The sequence below is a fragment of the Salminus brasiliensis genome, chromosome 22 (assembly GCF_030463535.1).
Source record: "Salminus brasiliensis chromosome 22, fSalBra1.hap2, whole genome shotgun sequence".
Classification (NCBI taxonomy): domain Eukaryota; kingdom Metazoa; phylum Chordata; class Actinopteri; order Characiformes; family Bryconidae; genus Salminus; species Salminus brasiliensis.
This window is the reverse complement of record NC_132899.1, coordinates 1,485,754-1,512,894: the sequence shown is the minus strand read 5'-3', so window position 1 is coordinate 1,512,894 and position 27,141 is coordinate 1,485,754. Positions and strand designations below refer to the sequence as shown.

Sequence of the window (27,141 nt, the reverse complement as noted above, 5' to 3'; positions counted from 1 at the left end):
AATCTAATAATATTCAAAGTTACTATATAATACATCTAACAGCATTAATACACATGATAAAGGTCTCATAACGTTAATATTCAGAATTAAATTAAAATAATATTAATACCCAGAATGAAGTTCCAATATTATTAACACCTACACTAAAGGTCTAGTAATATTCATATCCAATATATCAATGATAAATTCTAGTAAACATCTCAACAATATTAATGACCACGATTATTTTACAATTAATTTCATATCTAGATTTAAAGCAATATTAAAATCTACAGTGAAGTTGCTGGTGATTTTAATATCCAGTATTAAGTACTAGCATTAAATCCATAATTATGGTCTAATAATACTAATATCAAGAATGCATTTTAAAAACAGCAAGCTGAATTGTTATTAATGAGTGTAATTAATTATTTTTTCTAAAATAAATAATAAAATGACCACAGCACACCGAATACACCCTAAAGGGGTTTTACAGATGATGCAACAGCAGCCTATAAAAGCACCATGCGACGGGCGGCGCGCAGACACACAGCCACGTTGGCCTGCAGCGCACCCACTCTCCGCGGCTGGACAAGGAAGGATCACCCCCCACTCTGAGCTGGTTTACGGTAAAGCAGGGTCACTTAATACTGTGCCTACACTTAAATAAGCTCTGTTAGGGGTTGTTTGGACCGTATGTGAGGGTTATTTCGCCTCCTTTAGGTGGAAATCTGCAGTAATGTTCAAGATGATGGAGCGGTGCGCAGCTGCTGATTCTGCCCGCATGGGCGCCGCCTCGGTCGGCTTACATCGGCGGAGGCTGCGGGCTACCTCCGGAAACCTCCAGCATTGGGCTGGGTGTTGATTTTTTTTAACGTCTAGGAGGCTGATGAGAGTTTAAACGTCAGTTTTAGAATCGGTAAAGGTGTTGTGGAGGATAAGGGGATGGAGGTTAGCTTTTTAGCACTGCATTTTGTAATTGGTCCGTTCCACCTTAAATGGTGCAGCAGCGCCATTCTGACGCCGGAGGCGTCAGAATGGCGCTGCTGCACCATTTAAGGTGGAACGGAGGGTTGTAATAATAAGCCTGCTTACTAGTTTTTCCCTTGCAGAAATCTGCTCGACAGGCAGGCACAAGAGTCCAGTCAAGGCCTGGAAGGGTGTTGTACCTCTTCTGAGGTTAAATTTGGGGTAAAACCCAGATATGAAGGCAGGTTAGTTCCTATGTACGGTCATGCATACTGTACTTACTGTACAGGCTTCAGCTAAAAGGGGAACTGTGAGCACCCTGCCGGATGTTATGTAAGGTTTAATATTCATGTGATGGAGCAGATTTGGTTGCCTGGGATGACTAGATCAGCCAAGCTGCGAGAAATGTGAGATCACGGACACCTACGCCACCTACGCCAAAAATAGCCACAGTCATGTAAATAATATTCGGACACCCCATGAGAACATTTTATCTGAACCAAAGAAACTGATGTTTTGGGTTGGGACATACCTGGGTCAGACCTACCTGGGTCAGACATTGATGCTCATTGATGCTCATGGAGGTCCCGCCCACCTCACAACTTCTATAGCAGGATATCTGATGGTGTCCGGATACCACAGGCCGTCCGTGCCTGGGTGGGTCAGCTGTTTTAGCGACGGGAGTGGGATCTTCACGATGCTCAATGTTATGGCTGATGGGCGTCTGGGGTGGTACAATGGTGCCCTCAGGGTCAGGCCGTGGCGTGAGATATATTTGCTCTGGTGTGCTGTGGGCATAGGCAGAAGGCCAGTATGTCCCGTCACAGCTTGACCTTGAGTGTTTCAGTGATTCGTCCACAGTTCTGAGAGATATCTGAGATATTTATTAGATTTTCAGAAGCAAAACCTGATGAGGAAGAAGAGTTTCATCACAGCAGTGAAGAAGAAGGACAGCTGTGATCTGTAATGGGTTCTGTTGAGGTGGAACGTCGGCGCCATGCTGCAAACATAGAAACAGGCCGTCCTCCGAGCCGGCACGTGAAGAGACTCCTTCGCTGTGACTGAGACACACCTGAGTTTGGGTTTGGTGGTGGTGGTGTTCATAGTTCCTTCTTCTCCACAGCCTCCTTCCCTCAAGCTCCCTATTGGCCAGAACATTTCTGTCGGTTTCTGGTTGTTGCTAGGTTACAGGTCAACCTACAAACATCAAGAAGTTCAGTCAGTTAAACTTGAAATCAATTAAACTGTAATTCAAGGTGCTTTACAAGTGGTTGACAAAATAAGGATAGGATAAAGAGAAGGCATAAAAATAATAATAATAATAAAATTTAATATTTCATATAAAAAGAAAAGGTACATAATTAAGATGATAAGGTTAAATAATGAAAACAAAATCAAACAAAATTACTAAATAAAAAAATAAAATAGAAAAAAATGAAACATTAAAATATTGCAAATAATAAAAACAGAAAAAATGAAAGTATATAAGAATGGATTTTAAGACTAAGAGATAACATGACATAAAAGCCAGACTGAATAAATAGGTTTTTAGTTTGCGCTTAAAGGTTTCAGTGTTTTGAGCTTCTCTTGCATCAGTTGGAAGGTTGTTCCAGCGTTTTGGAGCGTTGTGGCTAAAAAGCATGTCAGTGAGGTAGTCTGGTGCAAGACCATGTAGTGCTTCATAAACTAATAATTGAATTTAAAAATCAATACGAGAAGCCTTTAAAAGTTCACGAGAATGGGCCTCCCTCACTAACTGGTCCGAGACCCGCTCACGCAGCTTCACCGAAGATTCTGACTCTCCAGTGTTTCTCATTTAGGACTTATTGGGGTTCTTCTGCTTTTAACGCGCTTCATAAATCTAACCCAGACTTCCAGACTTACTGTCCAGTATCTTCCTAACAGGTAAGTCCTAACAGAAGGTCTGGGTCAGATCCCTGGTGTGTTTTAAAGAGCAGAATCGTTCAGCTCTGCTCTTATAATGATGATCCCCATTTCATCCTAAACTCAACACCTCGCTAATAAGAGACCCTGGAGAACGTCAGAAACTTTGCTAAAACTGCGTTGGTGGATTTTACGAAGAAATTTTCAAATCTTCTTAGGAACAGTTGCTGAAGGAGGACTTTTCTCAAGAACAGCTGTAAGAGATTTTCCAAGAAGTTTTCCAATATTCTCAGAGTTGTAATTATTTATAATTTTTCTCAGATGCTCTGTTCCTCCTTCTATTTACATTTACATTTAAGGCATTTAGCAGACGCTCTTCTCCAGAGCGACTTAGAGAAGATCTCCACTGTTTACTGAAGAAGAACCTCAGCTAGTTTAAATAGACTCAAATTCAGATCCTCTAATCTTAGACTCTACTAAACACAAGTCAATATGGAGACCATAGTACTCTTCTCTTCGCCTGAGTACTCTCAGAAGAGGAGGGTCTTCAGTCTGGGTTTGAGGACAGCGAGTGTTGGACTCTGCTGTTCGGACACCCAGGGGAAGTTCGTTCCACCACTTCGGTGCAGGACAGTAAAACCGAACCGTTTGCAGTGTGGTGATTGGATGATTATAGAATACCTCTCAGCAGGTCAGGTAACTGGTATGATGAGTATTGGTGATTGCAGGTTAATGATCAGCCGTGTTGGTAAAGAGAACAGCTGGAGAGGACTTGATTAATGCTGAACAGCTAAAACAATAAATAATAATATGTACATCAAATATTCTCTTTTTAATATAAAATGAAAATACAGGAATTAACTGTTATTACTTATAAATGTTTAATTCATGCATCATTCAATTATTTATTAACCAGCCAGTATTGATTTATTTTTTTAGATATCCAGACAGTATAACGGCTCCCAAGGACAGCAGCTGGATGGCTGTAGTTGGCTCAGACCAGCAGTTGAAGTGTCCAGGCAGTTGGAACAGTCCTGGCGAGGCTTTCTGGATGAGATTTTCCACTTTTGTGCAAATAAATGAGAAAAAAACACCTTTTACACCAATTATAGAGAGGTACTGCTCTGTATAGTAAGACACAGTATAGTTGAATGTAGCTGATTGGACCTCAGACTTATGGGACGTATTAAAACAAGTCATTTATTTAATTTAGCTTTCATTATTTTTAAATAGTTTAGTAATTTATTTAAATTATAATAAAATATTGAACTCTGGACATTTATAAATGTAACTACCACAGTTCGGTCTGTTCCAGATCTGTATCTAACAGTAAAGTGTGTGTGTGTGTGTGTGTGTGTGTGTGTGTGTGTGTGTGTGTGTGTGTGTGTGTGTGTGTGTGTGTGTGTGTCCACGTGTGCCAGTGTTTGCTAGTCTTTATTTAGCTGCTGGCTGGAAAAGCGGGGTGTGTGTGAGGAGGTAGCGCACAGTAGCCTATCGGCTTCCCCTGACCAATTTTAATAGGCCAATCCAGAGCAGCGGAGAGGGCGCTGCCCACGCTAAGGTCAAAAGGTCCATCACACGGCGTAAGCACACGGATTCATAGAAGGCCGTTGACGTCAGAGTCTGTAACTGTTTAATCTTCCTCTCCAGAGGGTGCTCCTCAGCTGAGGAGGCGTGCAGCTGTATGAGGAGGTGTCCGGTCAGAGGACAGTCGGGAGTAGCTGGAGGAGTCTCAGTCAGTCAGTCAGTCAGTCAGTCAGTGTGTAAAACAAGTGGAGATTAACCAGTTCAGAGTCGGGCTGAGGAGGAAGACCTGAAAAAAGCTTCATTTGGTAACAAACTATTTAATACCTTCATTCAACTCAAATAAACACTGTCAGTTAAACACAGTAATATTTAAATTTAATAAACTAAAGCACACAGCACACAGTTTTACACCAGAAACAGTTTCATGTCTTACAGTGTAGGAACCAGCAGCTGTGTGAAATCAGGGGTTCGTTTTAAGTAGCTTTAGTAAAGTAAATAAATTAGGATTAATAAAGAAAAGTCATAATAATAATAATAATAATAATAATAATATTTACAAAAAAGTAAATTAGTTAGATTTAATATAGTTAACTCTCAATTAATAACATAAACAACATTAGCTTTAATAGTTAGTGTTGGTTCACTACTAGCTGGCAGTAACTGAGTGAGTTAATATTAATAAATAAATTAATTCAGACTTTGTATAAGCATAAATAAAGTTGATTGAATGGCATTAAAGTGAATAAGTTAATAAATCTGGCCTTTAATGAATTTAATTTTCAAAAATGATTGAATTTGTTCTGCACTCATCCTGAACATGCTCGGCAGACTGGGTCAGGTTTGGGCAGTAAAGCAGATTTGCATATTATATTTGCCTGCTGTGGGAACGCAGCGTGTAAATATGAAAAGCCAGACCACAGCATACCAAAAGACCATACACTGCATAACTCAACAGTACTGTAGAGGACAAATGTGTTTTATTAGTTATTTTTATTTATTATTTATTTATTTATTTTTATTTATGTTTATTTTTATTTAATATAAAATATTATAATGATAATATAAAAAAATATATAGTGTGTGTGTGTGTGTGTGTCTAATACTGACACAGGCGTTTAGCTGTGCTGTGCTGACCACACCTCTGGGATAAGTCTGAGTGGTATTTTTGATCTATAACTAATCCTCCATTATCAGTACCTGACCTCACTAAGGCACTCATGATCGAACGCCATCAGATCCTTGCAGCAATATTCCAAAATCTTCTGTAAGGCCTTTGCAGAAGAGTAGAGGCTGTTTCTGCAGCAAAGGAACACAAGCCCCCTTATATTGTTCTATTATTGCATTTCCAAAGTAACTCTGGAGGAGCAGGTGTCTACAAACTTTTGGACAGATAGTGTAGCGTGGCGTGTATGGAGTAAGTCAGGCACTTAAATAATAAAAACTGATGGTTTTTTTTAACATTCAGAGATGTTGGTACAGCTGTGGTTGCTAAGGAGGCTCTTCAGAGGAGTTGGGATCAAAGCCGGGAGTGTAACCGGTTGCCGCCGCCGCGGCAGTGAGTGACGGGCAGCCGGTTCTTCACGCTGTAACCTGATCTGGGCTGAGCTGCTTTTTCCTGCCTGCATATTTAATCAGTGATGTGGAAGATGGGGTTGAGTTCCGTCCATCAGACTCCGCTCCTCACACCGGACTGAGCTTCGGACCGCTGTTCTGAAAGCCCGCGGGTTTCGCAGTGTTGCATCATCTCCCTGCTCGGCCTTTAGGGCCTGTTCTTGGTTTAGCGATAGCGCTGCATTGTGCCGCGAGTGCTCACCTAGCAGATCTACGCTCCTGCTGTGTGGCTGAATGCTGATTGGCAGGGGATTAGATCTAATAGGAGGCCGGTTCAGGCCTGCTGAAAGGGCCTATTGTGGGGTGTATGAATGGGATTTGCTGGTATGCAGGATGGCACTTATGCCCGTTTCAGTGCTGTGGGGAACGCTGGCTCTTTCAGGGGAAAGAAAATTCGGAAAGCTTGTAGGCCATGACCCAGAAGATTAAAGTGCGTCCACTCACTGGCCACTTTATTAGAAACACTAGGCTTGTGCGTCCACTCACTGGCCACTTTATTAGAAACACTAAGCTTGTGCGTCCACTCACTGGCCACTTTATTAGAAACACTAGGCTTGTGCGTCCACTCACTGGCCACTTTATTGGAAACACTAGGCTTGTGCGTCCACTCACTGGCCACTTTATTGGAAACACAGACCTTGTGCGTCCACTCACTGGCCACTTTATTGGAAATACCTACCTTGTGCGTCCACTCAATGGCCACTTTATTGGAAATACCTACCTTGTGCGTCCACTCAATGGCCACTTTATTGGAAACACAGACCTTGTGCTTTCACTCACTGGCCGCTTTATTAGAAACACTAGGCTTGTGCGTCCACTCTCTGGCCGCTTTATTAGAAACACTAGGCTTGTGCGTCCACTCGCTGGCCGCTTTATTAGAAACACTAGGCTTGTGCTTCCGCTCACTGGCCACTTTATTAGAAACACTGACTTTGTGCTTCAACTCAACGGCCACAACATTAAAACCACCCACCTATCATTGCCAAAACAGTTCTAACTAATTGAGGAAGGAACTCTACAAGACCTACGGAGGTGTCCTGCTGTGGTCTCTGGCACCAAGACGGATGTTAGCAGCAGATCATTTAAGTCCTGTAAAAGCAGGAGAAACTGTTTTTAATACTTTTGATTTCCAAAGAAGCAATGAATGAGCAGGTGTCCCAATACTTTTGTCCATATAGTGATCATAACCAGTGTATGTATTGTAAACAGGTGATGTTGGGGTGATGAAAATGGCCTTTTCTGAAATCTCTCCTTTCATACCGTGTTGGGTTGTCCCACAGAAAGCAGACGTCTTTACTATGGTGATACAATGAATATTAACCGATCAGCCATAACATTAAAACCACATGTCTAATGTTGTGTAGATTCTTCTCATGTCGCCAAAACTGCTCTGACCCATCAAGGCATGGACTCCACAAGACCTCTGAAGGTGTCCTGCTGTGGTCTCTGGCACCAAGACTAATGTTAGCAGGAGGTCCTGTAAGTCCTGCAAGTTGTGAGGTGGGCGGAGCCTCCATGAGCATCAGTGAGTTTTGGGTGCCCATGACCCTGTCGCCGGTTCAGCGGTTGTCCTTTTATGGACCACTGCATACTGGGAACACCCAACAAGATCTGCTTGCTGATGTTCTGGAGATGTTCTGACCCAGTCATTGTCTAGAACATCACAGTTTGGTTCTGGTCAAAGTGTTCTTACGCTTGTCCATTTTTCCTGGCAGTGTTTGTATCACCATGACTCAGCGCTTTTTCTGGACTGTACTATAAGGACAATGCAGCGGTTGTGCCTGTTGTAAAGGTGGATCACTGAAACCCAACTCTGAGTACAGGGTGAACTTTACTCATTACTCCCTACTGAAATACCACTGTAATTACTGTAATCCAGAGTGCGACTCATTGTAGAACATCAGAACAGGACTGTTACCCTACTCCTTTAATAAAGCCTACAAACACTCACTGGCCACTTTATCAGAAACCCCTACCTTGTGCTTCCTCTCATTGACCACCAACTTGTCCTTCTCTGTTCAGAAATGCAGGGCATGCTGACTCGTCTGACCCGCCTGGGCTATGTCGCCCCCTCCCTGAGCCGTGCAGTGCATTCTGGGACACGGACAGCCTCTTCGGTGGCGTCCCGGGCAAAGCGTGAGGAGCGTCAGCTCTCCTCAGAGGAAGTGTACGCTCGTGAGGAGCGATACGGAGCGCACAATTACCACCCTCTACCTGTGGCCCTGGAGAGAGGAGAGGGTCAGTACGCAGCCCGCTCACCAGGCTGACACCCACTGCCCTTCTATAGGTACAGTACAGTGTGTAAACATGTGACGCTCTTGTCCGTCTCAGGCATCTACTTGTGGGACGTCGAGGGCCGCCGGTATTATGACTTCCTCAGTGCGTACAGCGCGGTCAACCAGGGCCACTGCCACCCCAGAATCATCGCCGCCCTAAACGCCCAGGCCTCCAAGCTCACCCTGACCTCTAGAGCCTTCTACAATGACGTCCTGGGAGCCTACGAGGAGTACATCACCACCCTGTTCGGCTACGACAAAGTCCTCCCCATGAACACAGGTCTGTTAGCCCTTACGTCTCCTCCTTTCTTTAAAGCAGCATTACACAAGAATTGGCATGTCATGCTCTTGGGCTCCCTCTACAGTTGGGGAGTGTAATTTGCTTCTACTCCACTGCTGTAAAAAACTAAATTCTTTGACCGCTGTACACATGCATTTCTGGACAAGTAATACTACAGGATTTTTTTCTAGAATGTGGACTGGAGTACTTCCACTGTTTAATCTGTGTGGTCTAACCTTGGAAACAGTTGGCGTTAAGATTTCCGATGGTATTTTAACGTTCCTCTTGTGTTGAATCCTGTAGGTGTTGAGGGTGGAGAGACCGCCTGCAAGCTGGCGCGTAAATGGGCCTACACTGTGAAGGGCGTTCCCAAGTATCAGGCAAAGATCATCTTTGCAGGCAAGTATTCGTCTTTAACCACAGTGAAGTTAAAGATCCTCTTTTGATGAATGTGTACTCGTGGGTGTTTGTCAGGATAAGTAACATTTTAGCCAGTGTGCGTGAAGTGGAATATTATAGATTGTAGTGTGTGTTAGCTTAGCCATTAGCAGTGCTCATCTGGGTGAAGGCCTGTATTTCCAGTTCCCATCTAAGTGCTAGTTTATCCAGCCAGTTCTTCATTACAGTAAATCAGGCTGACCACTGACCTTATGATGTTTATTTGGGTTTATTCTAATGTTATATAGCGTTCATTACAGGTAGACACTCTCACTGACCACTGACTTTATGTTTATTTGGGTTTATTCTAATGTTATATAGAGTTAATTACAGGTAGACGCTCTCACTGACCACTGACTTTATGTTTATTTGGGTTTATTCTAATGTTATATAGAGTTAATTACAGGTAGACGCTCTCACTGACCGCTGACTTTATGTTTATTTGGGTTTATTCTAATGTTATATAGAGTTAATTACAGGTAGACGCTCTCACTGACCGCTGACTTTATGTTTATTTGGGTTTATTCTAATGTTATATAGAGTTAATTACAGGTAGACACTCTCACTGACCGCTGACTTTATGTTTATTTGGGTTTATTCTAATGTTATATAGAGTTAATTACAGGTAGACACTCACTGACCACTGACTTTCTGTTTATTTGGGTTTATTCTAATGTTATATAGAGTTAATTACAGGTAGACGCTCTCACTGACCGCTGACTTTATGTTTATTTGGGTTTATTCTAATGTTATATAGAGTTAATTACAGGTAGACACTCTGACCACTGACTTTATGTTTATTTGGGTTTATTCTAATGTTATATAGAGTTAATTATAGGTAGACACTCTCACTGACCACTGCCTTTGTTTATTTGGGTTTATTCTAATGTTATATAGAGTTAATTTGAATGGTCTCTACTTTGGCCGAATGACCCATTATGTCTAATGTTTCCTGATGTTCTGGAAAGTCCATGTAAGTCCCCCCCTTTCTCTCTCTCTCTCTCTCTCTCTCTCTCTCTCTCTCTCTCTCTCTCTCTCTCTCTCTGTGCAGAGGGTAATTTCTGGGGCCGTACGATGGCAGCCATCTCCAGTTCTACTGACCCCAGCAGTTACGATGGTTTCGGTCCATTCATGCCTGGATTCGAGCTGGTGCCCTACAATGACCTCCCTGCCCTGGAGGTATCGCTGCTCTTCCTCTGTCCATCCATTCACCTAGTCTAACGGTTCTTCTGAGATCAGGGCTTTATTGATGTGTGTGTGTGTGTGTGTGTGTGTGTGTGTGTGTGTGTGTGTGTGTGTGTGTATAGAAAGCTTTGCAGGATCCTAATGTGGCTGCCTTCATGGTGGAGCCCATCCAGGGTGAAGCTGGAGTTCTGGTCCCTGACCCAGGTTACTTGACCAAAGTGCGCGAGCTCTGCACTAAACACAATGTGAGTAACAAACCTGTTCACTTCTGCTGTAACCACACACACACACACACCCTGTGCCTGGGGAACATTGGGAGCATATTGGGGCAAACTGCAGAACTAGTGGAGTTCTTATCAGACGAGTTCTGAAGTTCTGGGTGATGGAAAGAACAGCAAGTATCCAGAGTTTTTACCTGCATCTGCATGATGTTCCCCAGAGCCGTGACCCGGTCTGTGGATAATATAATAAATATTGAATATGAATAATAAAGTTTAGTTTTCTTTGTTAAAGCGAAACTTAAGCCAGATGTTCTAGATAAGTGACCCCTACAGTGTCTGAGAGATTACAGAACACCTCGACATGCTTTATGGGGAGGCTATGATTTACTCTGCGGTCTGGGGGCAAAGCAGCCCACTTCCTTTTTTTTTTTTTTTTTTTTTTTTTAAATGAAAGCTGGGGATTTCCAGTAACAAAAAGGCAGCACAAACATGGGCAGTAGGTAGCTCAAAGTGGGCGGAGTCAGGGATGTGAAAAAGTAGAACATAACTTTATGCAAATTAGGAGCACATGTTTTAAATTAGAAGTAAATTCTAATATTTTTCACCTCACACCTGATCCCCTCTCCACTGTGGTGCGCTCTCTCAAAGGGGTTTCAGATTAAATGCTGAATTGTGGAGACGCTTTGATTGTGATGTGTGTGTGTGTGTGTGTGTGTGTATTTACAGGTTCTATTCATTGCTGACGAGGTTCAGACGGGTTTGGCTCGGACGGGCCGCAGGCTGGCTGTGGACCATGAGGCTGTGCGTCCGGACTTGGTGGTTTTGGGAAAAGCTCTGTCCGGAGGAGTCTACCCTGTGAGTAGTACCCTGTTCTTTTAAGGGGCTGGAAGTGTCGACCCTCACTGAAATAAATACGGACCCTGCTTGGTGGTTCTGTGAACGTCTCCAGAGCCTGTGTGGATTTGTTCAGTTCTGCAGTGAAGGACTGATCAGATAAACTAGGTGTTCGATGGGAATTAAGGGGAGGGGGGGGGGGCTCACATATAGCCAATGTTTAAAAAATTTCCTGCTCAGGTTTAGAACTTTACATATAATTGTACCAGACCTCTGTGTGCTATATTAAAAAATACATCTATAAATAAATATATATATCATTTTTATTTATTATCATTATTATTATTATCAAGCTCCAGATCTCATCAGATCAGATGCAGCTGAACATAAATCCAGTAAAAAGGAGAAACGAGCTTCTCAATCTGAAGAAAGTAGTGAGATCTTGTCGGTGAGCTAGTCTGAAGAACCGAGCTCGGTTGGAACGAATGGAAGCAGCTGCCTCTCCTCGTGGTAAACACACTGGGCAGGTGGAGACACTCCAACTGCTCATTTAGATTCCTGTTATGGCTGCATCCGTGGAACTGCCTCACAGGGTAGTCAAGGACACACTGTGCTCTTTAAACAAGCCTCCCTTTTAACAATGGACTTTGGACACTGTCCAATGGAAAGCATTGCTACAGAACCAATTACTCAACAAACAAGAGGCGTCTCAGGAAAACCTGTTAACCGATACCCGTCTGATCACGGCTGCTCTGATTTAGATGGCTGTTTTTTAAGCCAGCTGTTACTGAGGCTAAAAGCAGAGGAGCGGCAGCCGATGCAATCAGGACCGTGTTGTTGGAGAAACAGCGGAAAATGCAGAAAACATCAGGTTCCCAGCAGTGGACATCTGGGAAATCCAAAATGCAAAGAATTTGTACTCCAAACACAGGAGTTATCATCGTAAACAGTTCCTTCACTGCGTACGTCCTGGGGTGTGTGGTCAGGTTTGCTGATCTCGACTGCAGATCATTGGAGAGCAGAACTCTGTGGTCATTCGCTGCTGATTTGATGGTTATGTAATCTGCATATTATAATGTATGCATTAGCATAGGACTGGACTGTCCAGCCAAATAACAATTATTACAGATAGTAGAGTAGATCTGCTGATCTGGGCAGCAAGAGTTTATATACTAATATTAGAATAAACACTAATAATTACACTCCTACAGAAAGTGGTGGAGGTTCTCCATCACTGTGTTCATCATTAGAACATCTCAAGTTCTCCTCATGGATTCTCTCTATATATATATTAGTGTATGTATGTGTAAATAAATCTGGAATAATGTGGTGATGCCAGAGCAGTATACTAACTCTACTGTGTGCTGATCAGTTTTGGGGAAAACTCGCCTACACAACAATTCATACTGGCGGGTGCATCACTGCTACACTCATACCTGCACTCAAAAATAGAACAAAAGGTGTTTGTGTGTTTGTGTGTGTTTGTGTGTGTTTGTGTGTGTGTGTGGCAGAGGGGAGTGTCACAACACTAATCTGAGCTTAGAAAAGCTTACACTAATGTGTTCCATCACGTGTTGCACCATGTGCCGTCTCCCACATCCTGTGTTCTGGCCGAGTCGCAGCTCACAGCTCCGTCTGAAGGAAAGCCTGTAGTACCTGTTTACCAGCGCCGGCACTCAGCCCTGTCTTTATTACTATGTTCGTTTTTCTGAGTCCCAGCTCTGATTCTAGTCATTCTGGAATGGTCACACCAGTAACAGATGCCTATTGAATGAGACGTGCACATGTCAAGTCAAATCAAATCAAATTTTATTTGTCACATACATAGTCATACACAGTATAACTTGCAGTGAAATGCTTTTTTGACAGTCTGCTCACATCAAGCTATACAATAAAAATCTACATTTAAACTTAACTAAACCTTAACTTAATGAAGTAAAGTGCAAAAGAAAAATAAAATAAAAATAGAATAAGTTACATTTAAGTTAAAGAATAGAATATAAAAATGAAAATATAGAAATATAAGCAAAAAAAAAAGGTACAGAATACAAATATACAAATATATATACAGAGATGAAATAGTGCGTGTCTGTGTGTGTGTGTGTGTGTGTGTGTGTGTATATATACATACATATACAGTCATGCCCGAAAGTATTCATACCCCTGTCAAAGTTTGACTTAAATTTACTTTTATTTAACCAGAAGTTATATTTTTGCCTTGAAACGACACAGGCATCTCCCAGGAGATAACACGATGATGTACAAGAGGCATCATTGTGGGAAAAAGTATTTCTCAGCTTTTATACACATTTGAACAAAAAGTGGCATGTCCAAAATTATTCATACCCTTTGAAAACTGTCACAGTATATGGGAAAATCCAAAGTTCTATACCATTCCAAATAGTCCAAGCTGTTTTAAAGCATCCTAATTACCCTGATTCATTGGGAACAGCTGTTTTAATCAACTCAACAGGAGAAAAACAGCAGCTCTCTGCAGTTGGTTTGTGGACAGTCGTGGCTAAGACAAAGGAGCTCACTAAGGACCTGCGGCTGTGCATTGTGGCCGCTCACAAGTCAGGAAAGGGCTATAAAGCCATATCAAAATGTTTTCAAGTTCCAGTGGCTACAGTGCAAAGTATTATTAAAAAATACAAGAAGTTCCGCACTGTGGAAAATCTCAGAAGATGTGGTCGGAAGCCAAAAGTGACACCTGTGCTGGCCAGGAGAATAGTGAGAGAGGTGAAGAAAAATCCAAGGATCACCACCAAGGCCATCCTGGTGAATCTGGACTCTGCTGGTGGCGACATCTCAAGGCAGACAGTTCAACGGACACTGCACACTGCTGGGTTCCACGGACGCAGGCCAAGGAGGACACCACTTCTCCAGAAAAGGCACACAAAAGCCCGCTTGACCTTTGCAAATGCTCATCTGGACAAAGAAGAAGACTTCTGGTGTTCTGTTTTATGGTCAGATGAAACAAAAATTGAATTGTTTGGCCACAATGATGTGTGCACCATTTGGCGTAAAAAAGGAGAAGCCTTCAACCCTAAGAACACCATCCCCACTGTCAAACATGGTGGTGGGAACCTAATGTTTTGGGGTGTTTTTCAGCCAATGGACCAGGGAACTTGATCGCAGTAAATGGCACCATGAAAAAAGAGCAATACATCAAGATTCTCAACAACAACATCAGGCAGTCTGCAGAGAAACTTGGCCTTGGGAACCGGTGGACATTTCAGCACGACAACGACCCAAAACACACAGCCAAAGTGGTGAAGAAATGGTTAGCAGACAAAAACATTAATGTTTTGCAGTGGCCCAGCCAGAGTCCTGACTTGAATCCAATTGAGAATCTGTGGAGGGAGCTAAAGATCAGGGTGATGGCAAGGAGACCCTCGAACCTCAAAGAGTTGGAGCTCATCACTAAAGATGAATGGGCAAAAATACCAGTGGAGACATGCAAAAAGCTGGTCAGCAATTACAGGAAGCGTTTGATTGCTGTAATAGCCAATAAAGGCTTTCCTATTAATTATTGAGAAGGGTATGAATAATTTTGGACATGCCGCTTTTTGTTCAAATGTGTATAAAAGCTGAGAAATTTTTTTTTTTTCCACAATGATGCCTCTTGTACATCATCGTGTTATCTCCTGGGAGATGCCTGTGTCATTTCCAGGCAAAAATATAATTTCTGGTTAAATAAAAGTAAATTTAAGTCAAACTTTGACAGGGGTATGAATACTTTCGGGCATGACTGTACATATGTACATATTTATCTGTATGTGAGTGTATGTGTGAGTTAAAAGAAATATTTTCATGTACTGCCTGGTTCATAAGTATTTGGACAGTCAGTGTCCTTTTACCCCTGTTTACACCCCGAATGGAATGAATTAAGCTCTGTAATGAAATATCGTTTTATCAGAGTATTGTGATATTCTGTTCTCATTGTTGTGATTGGATCGTGTCACCAGGTTCTTGCAATACACAGCCCTACTTTGCATATCAGTACTTCCCTTTGTGTGTCTCTGGTGTAACGCTGCCCCATTGCGTGTCCCGGGTGTAATGCGCCCCCTTTGCGTGTCCCTTGTGTAGCGTGTCCCCTTTGCGTTTCCCTTATGTAGTGTGTCCCTTTTGCGTGTCCCTGGTGTAATGGGTCCCTGGTGTAACGTGTCCCCTTTGTGTTTTAGGTGTCTGCAGTTCTCTGTGATGACGAAGTGATGCTGACCATTAAACCTGGAGAACACGGCTCCACCTTCGGAGGAAACCCACTGGCCTGCAGTGTCGCCATCGCTGCTCTACAGGTTTGGATCCTTCCAGCTCTCCGTCCTTCTGCATATGCAGAGAATGCAGCTGTGTAGACAGTTCTGGTCCAGTTTTTGTCTCTCGATCAGAGAAATTGATCTCCGCTGGACTTCTGACCCATAGGAACAGACCTATGAACAAACCTATGATTTAAACGTGTCTGTGTGTGTGTGTGTGTGTGTGTGTCTGACATTTACACTGCTTATCAGTCAAGTCACCCATCTGTTAATCTATAATGGTGTGTATGGATGTGTGTTCTAACCTGATCAGGTTCTGGAGGAGGAGAAGCTGGCGGAGAATGCTGAGAAAATGGGTCAGGTTCTGAGAGCAGAGCTCAACAAGCTGCCCAAAGAAATCGTAACGACTGTGCGGGGGAAAGGCCTGCTTAACGCCATCGTCATCAAGGAGACTAAAGGTACAGCAGATTATCCACACAAGGACACAATGATGAGAATGGGCTACTGCTCATCTCCTCAGCTGCTGATAATTATCAGTATAAACACACAGAACCATTCCAAAGCTTAAATGGTTCCTAACCTGGTTAAAGGTTCTGGAATGTGGTTCTAGGAGGAACCTTTTGAAAATATGCTCTATATAGAGATCTACAAAGATTTAGCTCTGTACGTTCAGTTCACATCTATCTGAAAATGATCTGAGACCTGTGCAGAAACACAACAGTAAACATGGCAAGGAATATCAATATCTACACTATATGTCCAAAGGTTTGTGGACACCCCTTCTAAGATGCACCCATTTCTGACGCAGATGTGCAAATGTACACACAGCTTGTCTAGTCCCTGTAGAGAAGTACTGCCAATAGAATAGGACCAGAATAGGAATAGGACCTGGAGCAGATCAACATCCTGACCCTATTGGCTCCATGCTGCCTAATACCAGGTGTGGGCTAGAGGGGTATAAAGCCCCCCAGCATTGAGGAGCTGTGGAGCAGTGGAGGAACTGCGTTCTTTGGAATAATGGTGGTGGAGCTCCATCCAGTACTTTTGGGATGAGTTTGGGATGATGAGGTGGGGTGGTGATCATCATCCAACATCCTGACCTCAATAACACTGCTCTCTACTCCTGAATGCAATCAAATCCTCACAGCAAATCTCCTCTAAACTCTAATAGAAAGTCTTCTTCTCTAGACAGTAGAGACAGTTACTCCAACAAAAGCAGGATCAGCTCTTTTTTTTTTTTCTTTTTTTTTTAAATGCACTTGATTTTTAGAAGAAACAGTGACTGAGCAGGTGTCCCAATACTTTTGTCTATATAGTGTATGTCCAGTATATGAGCAGTAGTGTGGTGTGGAGTTCAGCAGAGTGATGGTAGAAGGAAAGAAGCTGGTCCTGAACCTCCTGGTTCTGGCTCGAATGCTCCTGTATCTCCTCCTGGATGCCAGGACGCTATGCCGTGGGCGTCTGGGGTGGGAGGAGTCACAGGGTGCTGGTGGTGAAGGGGGCAGTAATCCAGTGTTCAGGATGGTCTCAGAAGTGCAGATTGTGAGTGTGTTCTCACGCTCTCGCTCTCTCCGCTCACTCTTTCAGACTACGACGCCTGGAGAGTGTGTCTGCGTCTGCGGGACAACGGACTCCTGGCCAAACCCACCCACGGCGACATCATCAGACTGGCTCCACCCCTCATCATGAATGAAGACGAGGTCAGGGAGTGCGTCGACATCATCCAGCGAACCATCCTGTCCTTCTAAACTGATTACATTCTTCTGACTTCAATCAAAAACTAAAATTCCATGATTTTAATTGTATTTTCTCTCTGAGCCCTCGAAGCCCTGCAGGGTCAGAACCGCTCTGACCACGTGAGCATGTTGACGTCCACATGTCCAAGCGTGGGTTCCTGTTCCCACCTTTGGTCTAATTTAAACAGCCTCCGCTTTACTTCTATATGCTAGTGTTTAGTTCAGGACTGGAGGGAAGATTTGCTTAGTGCTTCTGAGGTTTCTTTAAATATTCCAGGATTTTAAGGGTTTAATTAGTGTGTGGGTCTGGTGCTGGACCCTGGGCAGTTTTCATAGCTAGCTTCTCGCTCTCCGTTGCAGTCTATGCAGCGCACAGTTACGTGTTTTAGTTTTTTTCCGCTGCTCTATCACACTCCATTCCAGTCCAGATCAGCAGCATCACTTTTAAAGATGTAATAATAATATTAATAATAATATAGTGAAGGTTCTGGAGGCGCGCCCGAGCAGGACTGTGTCTACGGCTTTATTTCCAGATGAAGGGAATGTCTGAACTGGACATCGTGTTTTTAAGCTTTGTGTTTAGGTGGGAAATCCCCACACCTACTCCCGAGAACAGGACTAGGACTAGGACTGAAGCCCCGTGTTCTGTCTGTTTACTAAAAGTTGAACAGGTTTCCAACACCACACTGAAAATTCTACAGAAAGGGAAAAAAAGCTTTAGTCTGTGAACGAAGTAAACTGTAGATTTACTGCACGGCTAAAGAGGGAGGAGCGTTGTCATGGTTACAGGATGCAGTTACAGTAAGGGAATACCTCTTTATGGTAGTTTTTACTCCCAATATTTTATATTGTTTCTGAACGTTGTATCTGGTTATGGAAGAAAAGAGCATTTCTCTTGGTCCGTTCATCATTAATATCTGATACTGTATAAAGAACAACTGCCAGATTCACAGTATGGAGAAGTGAAAGTATAAGTAGAGGTTTGTACATTATGTGAATCTTCAGTTGTTTACATTGAATCTGAAGGTCTTGTTGAATGGACCAATAGAAATGCTTGGAGTAAAATCTTTATACATTGACTTCCATTGAAGGTGAAGGTGACAGGTTTTGTTTTTGCTGTTTTGGAGATGTGAGGAGACCTGTGTGATTACATACATAAATACATGCATACATACATATGTATATATAGGCTGTTGATCACAGGGTTGTGGGTTCGATACCCGGGCTCAGCAAGCTGCCACTGTTGGGCCCTTGAGCAAGACCCTTCACCCTCTCTGCTCCCCGGGCGCTGGAGGTGTGTGTGTGTATGTGTATGTGTATGTGTATGTGTGTATGTGTGTATGTGTGTGTGTGTGTGTGTGTGTGTGTGTGTGTGTGTGTGTGTGTGTGTCCGACCACAGATGGGTCAAATGTGGAGGACACATTTCGCTGTACGTAGTGACAGTTGTACAGTGACGAATATGTGCACCTTTACCTTTATTTATATACATACACATGTTTTCAAATAACATTAAATATACATTTATTTACTAAATTTAACATTTTGGAAAATATAATGTGTCTCTTTTGTATCAGACACATGTAAAACATTTGTTTTCTAATTTCTTCCATTGACTCATTTTTCTAGAATGTGACCTTATTTACATTTAAGACATGGTGTCCAAACTTTTGCATATATACATATACTGTCTATGTAGTCTAATGCAGGGATTAGGTCTAGTCCTGTAGTTTACTTCCTGTGGAGAATCTTCACTCTGAATGCTGTTTAGTCCAGGACTAGACCTGGTCACTGACTCTAAAACTGAGCTGGACGGTCTGAGCACACTGGAATACTGAAAGACTGACCTGACTGGGCAGAGCGTCTCTGCTGAGTCACGTTACCGTACAGCCGTGTGTGTGTGTGTGTGTGTGTGTGTGTGTGTGTGTGTGTGTGTGTGTGTGTGTGTGTGTGTGTGTGTGTGTGTGTGTGTGTGTGTGTACGTGAGAGCGTATGCGTGAAAATGGGCACATTAAATGTGCGTCTGCTTTGCTGAAGCCTGAGTGTTTCCAGGCTGGTCTTATTTATCTGGACAGTGTGCTGCTGCTGCTGCAGAGATCGCTGACCGGTTTCTGGATGATGTTCTGTGGAAGGTTTGGTTCACTGTCCTTAAAATAAACGATTGCTGAGACCAGAGTGTCCGACTGATCCTTCAGCTTCTGACTTTCAGGTTTTCTTGCTTGGTTTCTAATAAAGTGGCCGGTGCGGGGACGCACAAGGCCGGGGGTTTCTAATAAAGTGGCCGGTGCGTGGACGCACAAGGCCGGGGGTTTCTAATAAAGTGGCCAGGGGGTGGAAGCACGAGACTGGGGGTTTCTAATAAAGTGGCCGGTGCGTGGAAGCACGAGGGCAGGGGTTCTAATAAAGTGATAGTCATTTATGGATGCAAACATTCTCCACTAGATGGAGCCAACACAACACTGCTTCACTGCTGAATGAAGGTGTATGAAGTGCTGCCTGCATATTAAAGGGAAATTGCACAGAATTTTCAAACACTTCACATAATTAAAGCAAAACAGTCATTAACTTTGCTGTTTTAGATCAGAGAGGTCCCAGCCTTTTGTTTTGGGGGACTAATGGGGGACTAATATACAAAAATGGGGGGGACTAATATACAAAAAGTGCCTGAGACACGGTTCTACCAGAGTTCTGAGAAGAGCTCGGCTCTAGAACCTGCTTTTAGAACCAGATCATTAAAATGGTGGAGGGATACATGCTGCAGGGTGTAGTGCGGCTACAGAAAGTAGTCCCTAAAGAGAACTGCATTAGTTCAGATTCTCCACTATTTTACCTTCATCATCATCATCATCATCATCATTCCATATAAAACTCAGAAGACTCGTGTAGCTGCACTGGTGGGTTTGGATCTGAAATAAATTATGGGCTGTATCTGTGTTGTCATGGCGACCAACACCTAGTTCCATTCACCTCCGCTGTACAGAGATCAGAGTGGATCAGTTTCTCTGCAGAGAGGAAATATGAGCTGCCGTTAGCTTTGAGTCTAATTAGGACGGAGTAGATCAGACTGAAAATAGAAACAGTGTTGGATTTGATCCAAACTTAGATCTCTGCTCCTGCTGCCAGTCAAACAAATAGGCTACGTTTTCCCACGTGACCCTCAGCCAGGAGCTCATCAGACACGGCCTGAGTGAGGAGAAGAAAGAGGAGAGAGGAGAGCGAGGTTCTGTCACAAAGGAGAAATCCCTGCTTATCCTGCAGGTGATGGAGCGGAGGAGGCCTGGCAGCGGTACAGCTCCGACATGACCTTACAGCTGCATCTGAAGAAAGGAGCAGCGTCACTCATATTCATGGAGCTGGACAGACTCAGGATTGACATGTTGACATAATAACATGTTCTAATCATGGTGGCCATAGCAACCACTTGGGATGACAAAGCAATCACACAGCTACCACATAGAAACAGTATATCTGGGGTACCATAGCAACCGCCTAGAGGCAAACTAGAAAACCACTAAGCAACATCATAGTAACATCATAGCACCCTCCAAGCAATGCCATGGCAACCACCTACGACATAACCACCTGGGATATTATTATAGTAACCACCTGGTAACACAATATAGCAACCATGCAGCAACACCATAGCAACTGCCTAGCAGCCACGCAGTTTCCGGGAAGCAGCTGTAAAGGAGTGTTATGCTTATCAGGACATAGCAGCAGACTGCACACATATCCAAAAGCCTGAACTATGGGATGGTCAAACAGGGCCCATACACCAGTGGTCATCAATCCAGATGCCCCAGACCAGTTTGTTTGGTTGTGTGCTTGGTGGTGTGTTAAGGTGTGTTGGTGGTGTGTTAGGGTGTGTGTTTAGTTGTGTGTTGGTGTTGTGTTTGGTTGTGTGTTTAGTTGTGTATTGGTGTTGTGTTAGGTTGTGTGTTTGGTGGTATGTTAGAGTGTGTGTTTGGTGGTTGTGTTGGTGGTGTGTTAGGGTGTGTGTGGTGGTTGTGTTGGTGGTATGTTTGATTGTGTGTTTGGTTGTGTGTTATGTTGTGTGTTTGATTGTGTGTTATGGTGTGTGTTAGGGTGTGTGTTTGGTTGTGTGTTTAGTTGTGTATTGGTGTTGTGTTAGGTTGTGTGTTTGGTGGTATGTTAGAGTGTGTGTTTGGTGGTTGTGTTGGTGGTGTGTGTGGTGGTTGTGTTGGTGGTATGTTTGTGTGTTTGGTTGTGTGTTAGGGTGTGTGTTATGGTGTGTGTTAGGGTGTGTGTTTGGTTGTGTGTTCGGTTGTGTGTTTGGTTGTGTGCAAATTTGGATTCTCTACCTACAGAACCTGTAGTTGTGAGTTGAATTTGAGCCGTCTGTCCCCAAACCCACTTCCCTACACCACCTAACAAACGAATGGGGGCACCTTACTTCCTTCTTAGTTCTAATTATTATGGTTGTCCATTGCAAAGCAACACCATTGCAACCACCTTGCAACACTATTGCACCGATCTAGCAACACCATCCCACATGGGATACCATAGCCACCACGTAGCAACATAACAACCACCTGGAATACCGTAGCAACCACTTAGTAAACACTTATCAGCATCATAGCATCACTTGGGATACCATACAATCCACCTAGCAACCAAGTACCTCAATAACTTCATAGCCACCACCTAGCAGTCAGCAGCGGAAACATGTCCAGTCGGAAACAAAAGAAGTACATGTTAGAGACCAAACATGGTTTAGCTGATCGACTGGGATCAGTGATCAATCATGTCACTCCTAACGGTTCCTTTAAGAGCTTAAAGAGAGCTTCTCAATCTTCTCAGTGTCTTCAGTCGCTCCAAACTTCTAACTGGACTTCTAACGGTCCAGGCTGCGTCTGCACGGTGCAGGTGGCCCTTACGGCGCCCTGCTGCAGTATCACAGAGCTTGTTCTGATAACGGGAGCTGTGCATCATGCGTGAAGGTTTGGAACATACGCTGGCTCTGTGACCCACATACCCGTTATTGATGGCGGAGGCCCGTTAGTGGACGCATTTTCGCCGGACCCTGGAGGACATTGCTGTTGTTTTCTTCCACCATCAGTTCCATCACCTTACCTGTCACACCCTGCTCAGATTAATGGTGCTCCAGGACCAAGGTCTGCCCGCTCTCTAAGGATTCCTCCCCGTCCTCCAGTGCCTGAGGACATGCAGGAGGAGCTGGCGTCTGCTGAGGAATTGTAAACATGGCCTGGTGAAGCTCTGCTCCTGCTCAGTGTGTTGAGAAGAAAGCTGAGGTGCTTGGGTCTGGCACACGGACATAAACACTGAGCTCCAGCTCTGCCAGACCTCACAGACGTCTGATTGATGGGACATTTTTTGGGAATATTTAGGATGACAGATTCACCCTGAGCCTGTATTCATGACCTTTTGTGACCTTTAGTGATGCAGAGCTTCTCTTTCTGAACCAAACATCTTCACCTGAAGCTCATGGGACGGACAGGGCAGTACCAGCAACTGTGGAGTGAGGACAAAGGTACACAGGTATGTAACATAACCTAGCATTCACCTGGAACACCTTAGCAACCACCGGAAATACCTTAGCACTCACCTAGCAATGACTTAGCAACCACCTGGAACGTCTTAACACAACATCATCTGAAATACAATACCCCCACTTAGCAACACTTGCAAGAAGTTTTTTGGTTTCTAAAATAAGAAATGTTATCATTCCAGGTAGTTACTGGCAACACCTTAGCAACCACCTGAAACATCTTAGCACTACACCACCTGAAATACCGTAGCACCCACTCAGCAGCACCTTAGCAACTGCCTGGAATGCTTTAGCAACCAAAGCCCCCACTTAGTCCAACATATCTGCCCGTTTCATTTTTAGCAACATCTTAGCAATCAACTGGAACACCTTAGCAACCACGTGAAATACTACAGCACCTACTTTGCAAGATCCTAGCAACCACCTTAAATTACTTCGCTAACATTCATCAGTTTCACACTAGGTCTGCCACCAAAACTACACCCAGCGACAAAACTGTCCAGGTGTGTTTCACTGTGTGTTTGGTTGTGTGTTTTGTTGTGTGTTGGTGGTGTGGTTGGTTGTGTGTTTGGTTGTTTTGGTGGTGTGGTTGGTTGTGTGTTTAGTTGTGTGTTGGTGGTGTGGTTGGTTGTGTGTTTGGTTGTTTTGGTGGTGTGGTTGGTTGTGTGTTTAGTTGTGTGTTGGTGGTGTGTTAGGGTGTTTATTTGGTGGTTTGTTTGGTGGGGTATTAGGTTGTGTGTTGGTGGTGTGTTTGGTTGTTGTGTTAGGGTGTGTGTTTGTTTGTGTGTTTGGTTGTGTGCTTGGTGGTGTGTTTGGTGGTGTTTTAAGGTGTGTGTTTGATTGTGTGTTAGGGCGTGTGTGTTTGGTTGTGTGTTAGGTTGTGTGTTGGTGGTGTGTAAGGGGGTGTGTTTAGTTGTGTGTTGGTGGTGTGTTAGGTTGTGTGTTTGGCGGTGTGTTAGAGTGTGTGTTTAGTGGTGTGTTAGGGTGTGTGTTTGGTGGTTGTGTTTGGTTGTGTGTTTGGTGGTGTGTTAGGGTGTGTGTTTGGTGGTTGTGTTTGGTTGTGTGTTTGGTGGTGTGTTAGGGTGTGTGTTTGGTGGTTGTGTTTGGTTGTGTGTTTGGTGGTGTGTTTGGTTGTGTGTTGGTGGTGTGTTTGGTTGTGTGTTTGGTGGTGTTAGGATATGTGTTTGGTTGTGTGTTAGGGTGTGTGTGTGGTTGTGTGTTTGGTGGTGTGTTTGGTGGTGTTTGGTTGTGTGTTAGGGTGTGTGTTTGGTGGTTGTGTTTGTGGTGTGTTTGGTTGTGTGTTTGTGTGTTAGGTTGTGTGTTAGGGTGTGTGTTAGGTTGTGTGTTAGGTTGTGTGTTTGGTTGTGTGTTAGGGTGTGTGTGTGGTTGTGTGTTTGGTGGTGTGTTTGGTGGCGTTTGGTTGTGTGTTAGGGTGTGTGTTTGGTGGTTGTGTTTGTGGTGTGTTTGGTTGTGTGTTTGTGTGTTAGGGTGTGTGTTTGGTTGTGTGTTTGTGTGTTAGGTTGTGTGTTAGGGTGTGTGTTAGGATGTGTGTTAGGGTGTGTGTTTGGTGGTTGTGTGTTTGGTGGTTGTGTGTTTGGTGGTTGTGTTTTTGGTGGTTGTGTGTTTGGTGGTTGTGTTTTTGGTGGTTGTGTTTTTGGTGGTTGTGTGTTTGGTGGTTGTGTGTTTGGTGGTTGTGTGTTTGGTGGTTGTGTGTTTGGTGGTTGTGTGTTAGGGTGTGTGTTTGGTGGTTGTGTGTTTGGTGGTTGTGTGTTTGGTGGTTGTGTTTTTGGTGGTTGTGTGTTTGGTGGTTGTGTGTTTGGTGGTTGTGTTTTTGGTGGTTGTGTGTTTGGTGGTTGTGTTTTTGGTGGTTGTGTTTTTGGTGGTTGTGTGTTTGGTGGTTGTGTGTTTGGTGGTTGTGTTTTTGGTGGTTGTGTGTTTGGTGGTTGTGTGTTTGGTGGTTGTGTGTTTGGTGGTTGTGTATGGGCACTGAGTGAAGCACAGAGCGTGACTAACTAAACACACTCTGACAGCCAGAACAGAGAACACTCAGTAATTGGAGAGCCACCAGTCACACCATCACCAACGCTGGAATAATGAGATGCCTCCCTCCCACACACACACACACACACACACACACACACACACACACACACACACACACACACAGAGCAACACAGTCTCAAACAGGCAAGTATCCTCAGCCTCAGACACAGTACATACACCTACACACCACACACAGAGGCAGAATGGCTGAGGCCACACAGGCAAATGACTTCATTATCTCAAACATACACACACACACACACACACACACACACACACACACACACACACACAGCTGACACTGTGAAAGATCAAACACGGGTAGGCCGGCTGGCATGGAAGAGGGACAGAGAAAGAGAGAGAGAGAGAGAGAGAGAGAGAGGGCGAGAGAGAGAGAGAGAGAGAGAGAGAGAGAGAGAGAGAGAGAGAGAGAGAGAGAGAGGGCGAGAGAGAGAGAGAGGGCGAGAGAGAGAGAGAGAGAGAGAGAGAGAGAGAGAGAGAGGGCGAGAGAGAGAGAGAGGGCGAGAGAGGTATGGACATACATATGGGTGTAATATGCCTGTAAGCTGTGTCACCTATAGATAAATGTAGTGTTTTTACTTACTTCATACAGAATCATCCTCATATCATAATGAACACCATCCATACCCACAGTGATCTCGCCCAACTCCAGGGATTATAGAGCTGGGCGTAAATCTGGTGATTTATGAGGCCTTCACTGCGCAGCAAATTGGCCGCTGCCTCTATTAAACTGAGTGATATTCTTCACGCTGGCTTTTTATGACAGCATTAAAATGTAATCTACCCACTTAAATACCTCGTTCCCCGCCGTACTCCACTACTACTCCTGCTGTAATTCTGCCAAACACTCTTCGAATAGCTAAGTGGGCGACATCTGGAACACACCCTCCTGGCACAGCCTTTCCTGTGCAGCCTACAGGATTTCAGACAGGGTGCACCACCACTGAGAGGTTACTGAGGTGGAGGCAGCGGTGACTGACTCAGGCTGACCAATCACACTGCAAGGAAATGAGATCTTTTTACTAAACTGCTACGTCTGGAAATAGGCAAGCGTACCTGCCTGTAAAATAAGACCTTTTCACTCCAGGTGGTTGCTAGCAACACCTTAGCAACCACCTGGAGAATCACTACACCACCTGAAATACTATAGCACCCACTCAGCAGCACCATAGCAACCACCTGGAACACCTGAACAACCACCTGAAATATTTTTGCAATCACTGGGCAATGTATTAGCAACCACCTTGACTGCCTTAGTGACCACATGAAATAACATAGCACTCACTTAGCAACACCTTAGCAACCACCTGAAATATCTTAGCAATACACCACCTGAAATACAAAATACCCATGTAGCAACACTTTTGCAACCACCTGTAATACCATAGCACCCACTCAGCAGTATCATAGCAACCACCTGACATACGTTAGCAACCACCTGAAACATCATACCAATACACCAACTAAAATACCATAGCACCCACTCAGCAGCAACTTAGCAACCACCTGAAACATCATACCAATACACCACCTAAAATACCATAGCACCCACTCAGCAGCAACTTGGAAGACCTGAGAAACCACCTAAAATACCATAGCAATCACTGGACAACATATTAGCAATCACCTGGATCACCTTAGCAACCACCTGAAATATAGCACCCACTCAAGCAAATATATATATATCTATCTACAAAATAAGACATTTTAATCCAGGTGGTTGCTAGCAACACCTTAGCAACCACTTGGAACATCTTAGCACTACACCACCTGAAATACTATAGCACCCACTCAGCATCACCGTAGCAACCACCTTATCTGCTCTGTGTGTGTGCATTTGCATGTCTGTATCAGCAATGCATGCAACTTAAAGTAGCTGAATGCATTCATTAGAAGGGGTGTCCACAAATATTTGGACATATAGTGTATTTACGAGCACACCACTGTTCATTTTAGAGACAATCTCTATTTATGTACGGAATTAACAGAACATATATAAACTTTAATTATACATAAATAATTAATTAAACATATATAAGTTGCGCTGTTGTAGATACCGCCCTATATCACACCCTATATTAGTAGAACTGCTCCTGAAGGGACAGACCAGGGTCAAAAAGGTCACAGAGCGCATCGTTCATCTTCACGGACACTCTGCAGACAGTGCGCTCTCCAGGCCTCTGGACTGTTCTATTTCAGACACCGCTGTATTCCCACGCCAGGCATTACACAGATGAGCCGTCACGGCACTGTCTGAGTGGGTCTAAAGGATCATCACAGGTCTTCAGGGTTCTTAATTATCCTCTCGCGCCCGTGCCCCTAATGCAGTCAGTCAGCCAGGACATGTTTGGCC

The 27,141-nt window shown here is 43.8% G+C and overlaps 1 protein-coding gene across 1 annotated transcript; it reads left to right on the top strand.

The window, feature by feature from the left end:
- Positions 1-513: 513 nt before the first annotated feature.
- Positions 514-19,364, top strand: oat (ornithine aminotransferase). Its single transcript, XM_072667830.1, has 10 exons — positions 514-608; positions 7,993-8,208; positions 8,302-8,526; positions 8,830-8,925; positions 10,016-10,143; positions 10,272-10,394; positions 11,097-11,225; positions 15,389-15,502; positions 15,774-15,918; positions 17,048-19,364. Exons 2-10 carry the CDS (start codon positions 7,995-7,997, stop codon positions 17,206-17,208), a joined length of 1,335 nt encoding a protein of 444 aa, XP_072523931.1. The 5' UTR covers positions 514-608; positions 7,993-7,994; the 3' UTR covers positions 17,209-19,364.
- Positions 19,365-27,141: the final 7,777 nt, after the last annotated feature.

Coding starts and splice junctions, on each gene's coding strand:
- oat (XM_072667830.1), top strand. CDS start 7,995: ATGCAGGGCATGCTGACTCGTCTGACCCGCCTGGGCTATGTCGCCCCC. Junction 10,395..11,096: donor AGCTCTGCACTAAACACAAT/GTGAGTAACAAA, acceptor GTGTATTTACAG/GTTCTATTCATTGCTGACGA. Junction 15,919..17,047: donor CGTCATCAAGGAGACTAAAG/GTACAGCAGATT, acceptor TCACTCTTTCAG/ACTACGACGCCTGGAGAGTG.